Here is a 9,896-nt window from a genome sequence, read left to right on the forward strand (position 1 = left end):
ATTCAGGTCTCTACAATATCAGATCCTCTCAGTGAAGATCTTCTATATAAGAGAATTTTCCTGATTTACCCATCAAAGATGGATATGGACAGAGACAAGGTGGCGGAGAGGATATTACACCTCACCCTAGAGATCCTCTTCCGGCTTACTGGAGAGGTGAGAGATTCTGATGACGTCACATTACATCATTCTTATCTATGGGAATAACTGATGGACAGAACTGGAGAGGTGAGGACTCTGGAAATGTCTGGAGTGAGATTTATTAATGTGTCTCTCCATAACCAGAGATTAATCACGGGGCCTCCACCTCACCCCCTGATACATGAGGACATCAAGGACCAGAAGATCCTAGAACTCACCTACAAGATGATTGAGCTGCTGACTGGAGAGGTGACACTGCTGGGAATGCTGGGACATTATACAGTAACACTATTAAGGGATCGGGGAGATAACGGTATCATTGTATGTGTCAGGTTCCTATAAGGTGTCAGGATTTCGTCGTCTATTTCTCCATGGAGGAGTGGGAGTATTTAGAAGGACACAAGGATCTGTACAAGGACATCATGATGGAGGTTCCCCAGCCCCTCACATCACCAGGTAATGGACAGGACTAAATACACACTACCTATAATTATCTGTATGTAAAGAATGAATTTAGTCCCTGTGTGTGTTTCCTCCAGATCTATCCGGTAAGAGGACAACACCAGACAGATGTCCCCGTCCTCTTCTTCCACAGGGCTGTAAACAAGAAGATCCCAATGTTCCTCCGGATCATCAGGTAGATTGAGAGAAGGTGTCATGAGATTTCCCCTATGATGTGTAGACGGCTGTGATGGTCTTGTGTTCGGTCTTGTTTTATCCACCAGTATTATATGTTTTATACTTGTGTAATGAGAACGGTGGAGATGACAGGATTAGAGCTGATCATAGATGTGACTTCTCCATCTCTCTGTGACTTTTACAATATTTGTTTCAGGGTGAAGATCTGACCCATATTAATACTACAGAGGCATATGTGAGGGGTGATGAGTGGTGTAAAGAGGAGATTCCTACATATGACTACCCAGGTGAGTAGTAACCACTAAATGCAAAGAAGCCACAGATTCTTCTCAGTCTCCGGCTGTGGCTGCTTTATCGGTTGTGTAGTCCGGCCGTATCACAATCGTGTGATCACCATTTTGCCTCTAGACCACAACATTCTCTTCCGTCTGAAAATGTTCAAATTACTTTGGGAAATTATGAAAGCCCTTTTCTATGGAACTTACAACCTGGAGGATCCACCAACTCCCTGGGATTAGGAGACGCTGACCGTTACCTGCCCAGATCTGTAAACTACAAAGCCAAAAGACAGCGTAAGTAGAATGTGCTGACAAGTGAGAAAATCACTTGAAGAAAAATATTATGATGGGCCTGTAAGAGAAAGCGGAGGGTAATGATGGTGTTGGCTTCCTAGAATCCTGATATCTTATTGGATGAATCCACCTTCTCTCCCTTCTGTGCTGCTGAATGTGCTCATATGGTCCCTACAAGACCAGGTCCAGTCTTTCTGGCCAAACTTCACTTTTATGATCTACAACATTAAATGTGCAGTGAGGGCCAAGTGTGAATTTCTGTACAATAGCAGCAGAGTTTCCTTTTATACTTTTCTATTTCTTTTAAAACCAACTAACTTCAAACAGGATAGTGATAAACTATACAGAAAACATTACACCTGTGCCATGATATATCTCTAAGCTGTGCGTGGCTGATGGCTGTAATATACATTTATTCACGCCTGCAGGAGATGTGTTGGCTCCAGCCCTGGTTTCATGGATTCACTCAACGTCATAAATTCCATTATGTTTTCATCCTAAGAAATTCAGATTACTGCACAATCTCTCCTGAAATGGGGGCACTAATACTTTCTCTACTCTCCTGGTCAGGACTCATAGTTGCTCCAATGGTCCACCATAAATGAGTGCAACTCCAGTTTAGTGTTGGATTTCTCCCTTCATACATACGTTGTTGTTGGGGATGTTACATGTTTTTATATTCTTTCTTTTTTTACAAGTTCATTCTGTATGATAGTTTCATTGTGGTGGGATCTGCCTCACTTATGTGACTCTGTAACTCCCTGGTAGTCTTTCAGAAAGGTCTCCATTACGTCTTCCAAATGTCCGAGATCTAAATTTAAGACACCTCAGCTCTGCACTATTATAAAAAAAAAGTTCACTTTAAATGTCTAATATTTCTTCTTGACACTCATCTGACAGAAAATATTGTCCCTTACGATAGTTTAGATTGCCAAGAGCCACCGAGCCCCATACTCTAATTACCCCAGAGAGGTTTCACCACTAGTTACTCATTTATTACTGATGAAGACTGTTGAGTTTGATCATTTCAGTAGATGTTTTATTGTCTATAGTCACAGTTTTTGACTTCAGTAATCCTCTGACATAACCCCTTCCTGCAGCCAGTTTTGTGTTCCTATCTGGACCCATTTTTCAAATCTGACGTGTGTCACTTTATATGGTGATAACTTTGAAATTCTTCACAAAGGATAATAGGAAACAAATGGACCTTACAAATTATTTTCCAACTTCTTTTGAATCTGACAATATCCTATATACGGTTGTACACTACTGTCTGGGCACATGGGAAGTTAAGAAGGGGAGGAGCGCCATTTACCTATTCTAATGCAGATCTTGCTGTTTACAGACACAATCTATTGGGGGCGCTGTTTATGGTCACCTGGAAGCTCAAAAGATGGCCACCACGAACAGACTTGCCTTATCGACCTCGTTTATAGATTTCAAAAATTACTTTGCTCATCACCCTTTAACCCCCTCTACATGGATCTGGCGTTACACAGAGACCCCTAGGCTTGGGCCACGGTGTTACCTGCTGTTCTGTGGAGTGAGATGGGAATAAGAATAGTCAGGTAGCCGGGTCAGAACCAGGAGGGCAGAGAAAATACAAAATCAGAGGACCCAAGAGTAGTCAGTAAACGGGCCGGGGTCACAACAGGAAACAGATACACAAGCCGGGAGCTGAGCACAGAGGACTGAACCAGAGGAGAACAAGGCTGTATCTGGCTGCTCCGGCAATATGCTTCCAGCTTTAGTAGGGTGTGGTGCTTTCCAAATGGCTGAAGCAGGGAGCAGATTACTTCATCTGGACAGCACACACACCCATACTGCCAGACTGGATGGTACTACAGGTCCCAGCAATCCTAATCTTAGTGGCTGGACAGAGCCTGTGTCTCGCAGAGCTTCTGGTTCTGACGTCTCCTCCATCACCAGCGCCGCCTGCAGGATGAATAAGGCGGCTCCTGGTGACAGAAGCAGACGTCACACAAGTCGAAGCAGGAGGAGAAGTAGACGTCCCAGAGGAGATGGGACACACCTTTTGCAGAAGCCCTAATATCACAAAATGGTAGAAAACCAGAACAGTAGAAATCCCCATAAAGTGACTCCATTTTGGAAATTATAACCCTCAGTGAATTAATCTATAGGAGTAGTGACTATTATGACTTCACAGGCACTTTCCAAAAATTAGCACGCAGTGGATGATGGAGGGTGAAAATTGCAAATATGTTATTTTATTACCCAACACACAGTGTCCAGATTGTGCCCCAGGAGACACACACCATAAATTAAGTGGGTTCTTCTCACTATAGTGATGTCAAATACATGGATGCTGAGTGTGGTTTGGGCGCACTGCAAGGCTCAGAAGTGAGGGGGAGATTTGACTTTGGTAGAGCGGATATTGCTGGATTGGTTTATGGAAGCCATGTTGATTCTCAAGAGCCTTTGAGCCACTAATAATGTGGAAACCTCTGGTTTTCCATTGACAGATGATGGACCTGAGTGGGGACTTGTTTTTTGTGAGATGAGTAGAAGTGTTTATTGGTATCATTTTTCTACATAACATTTTTTGATGGCTTCTTATTCCATATTTGGAGGCAGAATGAACAGTTGGACACCATGCGCTACTGGTTCATCCTATGAGGTTTTCTATTAGACTGTGAACTGTCATTCTGTCAATAACTTGCCATTTCTACAGACATTTTAAGTACAATTAACACAAGAATCCCATAGAAAAATAAATAAAGATTGCATACCACTTCTAAATCAATCTAAACAAACACATCCCTGGCCTACATGCTAGTCCAGGAAAATGAAGAAATATATGCTCAAGTTTAAAAATCTATTGAATTAGACACAAATCTAAAAAATAGAGGAAAATTTAAAATATTTAAAGTATTCCTCTATTTTTCCGATTTGTGTCTAATAAAATTGATTTTTAAACTTGAGCATACATCTCTTCATTTTCCTGGATTAGCATGTAGCCCAGGGATGTGTTTGTTTAGACATTTTAAATAGAAATGTTCAAAAATATAAATTTCAAGGATATTTTAATCAAAATTAATTGGTTTTTTTTTCTTGGCAGATGACTGTACCAGGAGATCAGATGAACAGGAGATTTTTAAATCTGACGATCTTGAGAACCCACAGGATACAACTGAAGTGAATGCCATTACTCCAGATATACCATCATCCCTTCACAGCAAAGATCTGTCATCTGATCCTAAGAAACAGGTCCTGTTTTCTGATTCATTGCCGACTGCTAAGGAAAATCAAAATAAAATAAGCATTAAAAAACTAACTGCTCCTAAAGCAAAGAAGCCATTTTCACATTCAGAAAATGGAAATAGTTTTACCCTCGGAAAGTCTATTCTTAAACATCAAAAAATACACACAGCGGACAATAGATTTTTTAGGTCCAAATGTGGAAAATATTTTAATCAGAAATCAGTTTTCTTTAATCACCAGAGAACTCACACAGGGGAGAAGCCTTTTTCATGTTCAGAATGTGGAAAATGTTTTAACCGGAAAGCGAATCTTGATATCCACCAAAGAACCCACACAGGGGAGAAGCCTTTTTCATGTTCAGAATGTGGGAAATGTTTTAACCAGAAATCAGGTTTGATTATACACCAGAGAATCCACACACGGGAGAAGCCCTTTTCCTGTTCAGAATGTGGGAAATGTTTTAACCATAAATCATGTTTGATTAAGCACCAGAGAATTCACACAAGGGAGAAGCCCTTTTCCTGTTCAGAATGTGGGAAATGTTTTAACCAGAAATCAGGTTTGATTATACACCATAGAATCCACACACGGGAGAAGCCCTTTTCCTGTTCAGAATGTGGGAAATGTTTTCACCATAAATCATGTTTGATTAAGCACCAGAGAATTCACACAGGGGAGAAGACTTTTTCATGTTCAGAATGTGGGAAATGTTTTAACCAGAAAGCGCATCTTGATAACCACCAGAGAACCCACACAGGGGAGAAGCCTTTTTGTTGCTCAGAATGTGAGAAATATTTTAACCAGAAAGCGCATCTTGATGACCACCAGAGAACCCACACAGGGGAGAAGCCCTTTTCCTGTTCAGAATGTGGGAAATGTTTTAATTGTAAAATAATTCTTGATAGCCACCAGAGAACTCACACAGGGGATAAGCCTTTTTCCTGTTTAGAATGTGGGAAATGTTTTAACCAGAAATCAGCTTTGGTTAAGCACCAGAGAACTCACACAGGGTAGAAGCCTTTTTTCTAATCTTTTTTTTAATCCAATATATTTTTATTGAAATTTTCTTCATTAGTTTTTTTTTTTACAAAACAAGAAACTAGTACATACAATAAAAAAATAACATACCATAGGGATGACATACATGCATCTCTCCTATATATGCTTTCAGCTTGCCCATTACCGTCTAATAACTTGCAGTTACTATATCTTACAATTAACATTCCACATTCTTGAAATCTCTTATATAACCATAATATTGTAATAAACATTATAATCCTATACACATATAGGTGTGCTATATTACCCATACCACATGTTAAGGAATTTCAATACACATTACAATGAAACATTAGACCTCGCCAATACCCCCCTCCCCCATAAGTCAAATTGTCTCTCCAACAATAACCCCCTTGATGGCATTCCAGGTGTATCCAACCATAAGCCCTATATTTTCTCAAATTTATTAATTCAGTTTTGTTTTTTATATACCCCTTTTTCTAATCTGATAATATTTATTTATCCTATTTTTGAGTTCACTAATTTCTGGAGGCGAGGGGTTAATCCATTTGGATGCAATATGTTTCCTAGCTTGAAATAAAATACGTGAGATCCCTATTGAAATTGGGTTAAATTCCATATCATCCTCTAATATACCTAATAGGCATTTTTTGGGTCTGGTTGAATATCTATTTTATATGCCCTCTTTATAATAGACAGAACTCCTTTCCAGTATTTACCTAACTCCCGGCATTCCCATAGCGTATGTAATAGGCCCGCAGCATCCATGTTACATCTTGGACATTCAGCAGCAGTCCGGTATCCTATGTTACATAGGAATCTAGGCGTCTTATATTTCCTATGTATTAATATGATCTGGGAAAATCTCGGCGCCTCATGTAAAGATAATTGGGGAACCAGTTCTAATACCTCTCTCCATTGATCCTCAGAAATTGGACCTATATCTCCATCCATTTTTGTCTAGCTGGAGAAGGAAATATTTTTAAATAATTATCAAGAAGGATTCAGTAAATATCAGAAATACGACCCTTAGTATTTCCCTTCTCTAATACCAACTTAACAAAAGTATTATTTTCTACCCAAAAGGGAGTCCATCTTGATTGTGCATTAAATGAATGCCGAAACTGTACAGTCATGGCCAAAAGTTTTGAGAATGACACCAAAATTATATTTTCACATGATCTGCTGGCCTCTGGTTTTTATTAGTGTTTGTCTGATGTTTATATCACATACAGAAATATAATTGCAATCATATTATGAGTACCAATAGGTTATATTGACAGTTAGAATGAGTTAATGCAGCAAGTCAATATTTGCAGTGTTGCCCCTTCTTCTTCAAGACCTCTGTAATTCTCCCTGGCATGCTCTCAATCAACTTTTGGACCAAATCCTGACTGATAGCAGTCCATTCTTGCATAATCAATGCTTGCATTTTGCCAGAATTTGTTGGTTTTTGTTTGTCCACCCGTCTCTTGATGATTGACCACAAGTTCTCAATGGGATTAAGATCTGGGGAGTTTCCAGGCCATGGACCCAAAATCTCTATGTTTTGTTCCATGAGCCATTTAGTTATCACCTATGCTTTATGGCAAGGTGCTCCATCATGCTGGAAAAGGCATTGTTGGGCGCCAAACTGCTCTTGGACGGTTGGGAGAAGTTGCTCTTGGAGGACATTCTGGTACCATTCTTTATTCATGGCTGTGTTTTTAGGCAAGACTGTGAGTGAGCCGATTCCCTTAGCTGAGAAGCAACCCCACACATGAATGGTTTCAGGATGCTTTACAGTTGGCATGAGACAAGACTGGTGGTAGCGCTCACCTCTTCTTCTCCGAATAAGCTGTTTTCCAGATGTCCCAAACAATTCATCAGAGAAAATGACTTTGCCCCAGTCCTCAGCAGTCCATTCCCTGTACCTTTTGCAGAATATCAGTCGGTCCCTGATGTTTTTTCTGGAGAGAAGTGGCTTCTTTGCTGCCCTCCTTGAAACCAGCCCTTGCTCAAAGAGTCTCCGCCTCACAGTGCGTGCATAAGCACTCACACCAGCCTGCTGCCATTCCTGAGCAAGCTCGGCACTGCTGGTAGTCCGATCCCGCAGCTGAAACAGTTTTAAGATACGGTCCTGGCGCTTGCTGGTCTTTCTTGGGCACCCTGGAGCCTTTTTGACAACAATGGAAGCTCTCTCCTTGAAGTTCTTGATGATGCGATAGATTGTTGACTGAGGTGCAATCTTTGTAGCTGCGATACTCTTCCCTGTTAGGCCATTTTTGTGCAGTGCAATGATGGCTGCACGTGTTTCTTTAGAGATAACCATGGTTAACTGAAGATAAACAATGATACCAAGAACCAGCCTCCTTTTAAAGTGTCCAGTGATGTCATTCTTACTTAATCATGACTGATTGATCGCCAGCCCTGTCCTCATCAACACCCACACCTGTGTTAATGGATCAATCACTAAAACGATGTTAGCTGCTCCTTTTAAGGCAGGACTGCAATGATGTTGAAATGTGTTTTGGGGGTTAAAGTTCATTTTCTGGGCAAATATTGACTTTGCAAGTACAGTAATTGCTGTTAAGCTGATCACTCTTTGACATTCAGGAGTATATGCAAATTGCCATTACAAAAAAATGAACAGTAAACTTTGGAAAAATTACTATTTGTCTCATTCTCAATACTTTTGGCCATGACTGTAGATATTCATAGAATTGTTTATTTGTCAACCCAAATTCCCTCTTTAATTCATCAAAGGACTTAAGTATCGTATCCCTTCACACAATATGTTTTATATCGTATATATTCCTTTATCCACCCAACTTCGAAATCCCTCTAATTTATAGAACTCTGCATATTTATTATTAAACCATATAGGTGTATATTCATTGCAGTCTCCTATTTCCATTATATCTTTACCCCTATCCCAGACCTTGTAGAGTAGAGCAAGTGTAGGGTATATTGATTTCTTGTGTGCGAGGTCATTCAGTTCCACTATATGAATAGGAATATTCCACGGTGTCCTGATGTAATTAACCCCTTAATACTATTTGGGTTTGCAGCGCTTTGCCACCCACCCAAATGTTGCAATATAATATATTAGTGCATTAGGAATCGCCAATCCACCAGATTCCTTGTCACTTTGTAGATATTCACATTTTATCCTAGACGATTTCTTTTTCCATATAAGAGAACGAAACTTGCTATGAATTTTCTGAAAATGGGAATTATGGATCCAAATAGGGGCATTATGCAGAATGTATAAGAGTTGGGGCATCAATATCATTTTTAATAAGTTCCCTCTTCCTACAGCCGATAATGGTAATCTCCACTACGCATTGATTTTCTCTTTAACCCCTTAATGACCTTGGGATTTTCTGTTTTTGCATTTTTGTTTTTTGCCCACCTTGTTCCCAGAGCCATAACTTTTTTATGTTTCGGACAATATGGTCATGTGAGGGCTTTTTTTGGGGGGACGAGTTGTACTTTTGAATAACGCCATTGGTTTTACCATATCGTGTACTGGTAAACGGGAAAAAAAAATTCCAAGTGTGGTGAAATTGCAAAAAAAGTGCAATTCCACAGTTGTTTTTCTTTTTTTTACCACGTTCACTGAATGCTAAAACTGACCTGCCATTATTATTCTCCAGGTCATTACTAGTTCGTAGACACCAAACATTTACAGGTTCTTTTTTATTTAAGTGGTGAAAAAAATCCAAAGTTTGCTAAAAATAAATAAATAATAAAAAAAAAAAGGCACCATTTTCCGAGACCCGTAGCGTCTCCATTTTTTGGGATCTGGGACCGGGTGATGGCTTAGTTTTTGCGTGCTGAACTGATGGTTTTTATTGATACTATTTTGGGGTAGATCCGATGTTTTGATCGCCCGTTATTGCATTTTATTGCAATGTTGCGGCGACCAAAAAAACGTAATTCTGTCGTTTAGAATTTTTTTCTCGTTACGCCGTTTACCGATCGGATTAATTATTTTTTTATATTGATAGATCAGGCGATTCTGAACACAGTGTAACCAAATATGTGTGTGGTTTTTTTTTTATTATTTTATTTTGAATGGGACGAAAGGGGGTAGATTTAAACTTTTATATATTTTTTCAATATTTTTAAAAACATTTTTTTTACACTTTTTGCTTCCTTCAATAGTCTCCATGGGAGACTAGAAGCAGCACTTGCCTGATTGGCTCTGCTGCATACAGAGGACGAGCAGATCCCCTGTATGCAGCAGAAATGCTCTCTTGCTATGAGCACCGACCACTGGGCGGCGCTCATAGCAATCTAGAAATGACAACCACAGGG

General features: G+C 39.7%; 1 protein-coding gene across 1 annotated transcript in view; it reads left to right on the forward strand.

Annotated features, from left to right (window-relative positions):
• Window positions 1-9,339, forward strand: part of LOC141271752 (uncharacterized) — a 35,597-nt gene extending 26,258 nt beyond the window's left edge. Inside the window, exons 4-9 of the mRNA XM_073681856.1 lie at window positions 7-156; window positions 286-390; window positions 474-597; window positions 681-778; window positions 977-1,067; window positions 4,432-9,339. Of these exons, the coding sequence (XP_073537957.1) occupies window positions 79-156; window positions 286-390; window positions 474-597; window positions 681-778; window positions 977-1,067; window positions 4,432-5,588 (1,653 nt within the window). The 5' untranslated portion in view covers window positions 7-78 and the 3' untranslated portion in view covers window positions 5,589-9,339. The remainder of the gene's footprint in view (window positions 1-6; window positions 157-285; window positions 391-473; window positions 598-680; window positions 779-976; window positions 1,068-4,431) is intronic.
• The last annotated feature ends 557 nt before the right edge of the window (window positions 9,340-9,896 follow it).

This window comes from Phyllobates terribilis, unplaced genomic scaffold, assembly GCF_046119375.1.
Source record: "Phyllobates terribilis strain yellow unplaced genomic scaffold, ASM4611937v1 Scaffold_5__5_contigs__length_657084704, whole genome shotgun sequence".
NCBI lineage: Eukaryota > Metazoa > Chordata > Amphibia > Anura > Dendrobatidae > Phyllobates > Phyllobates terribilis.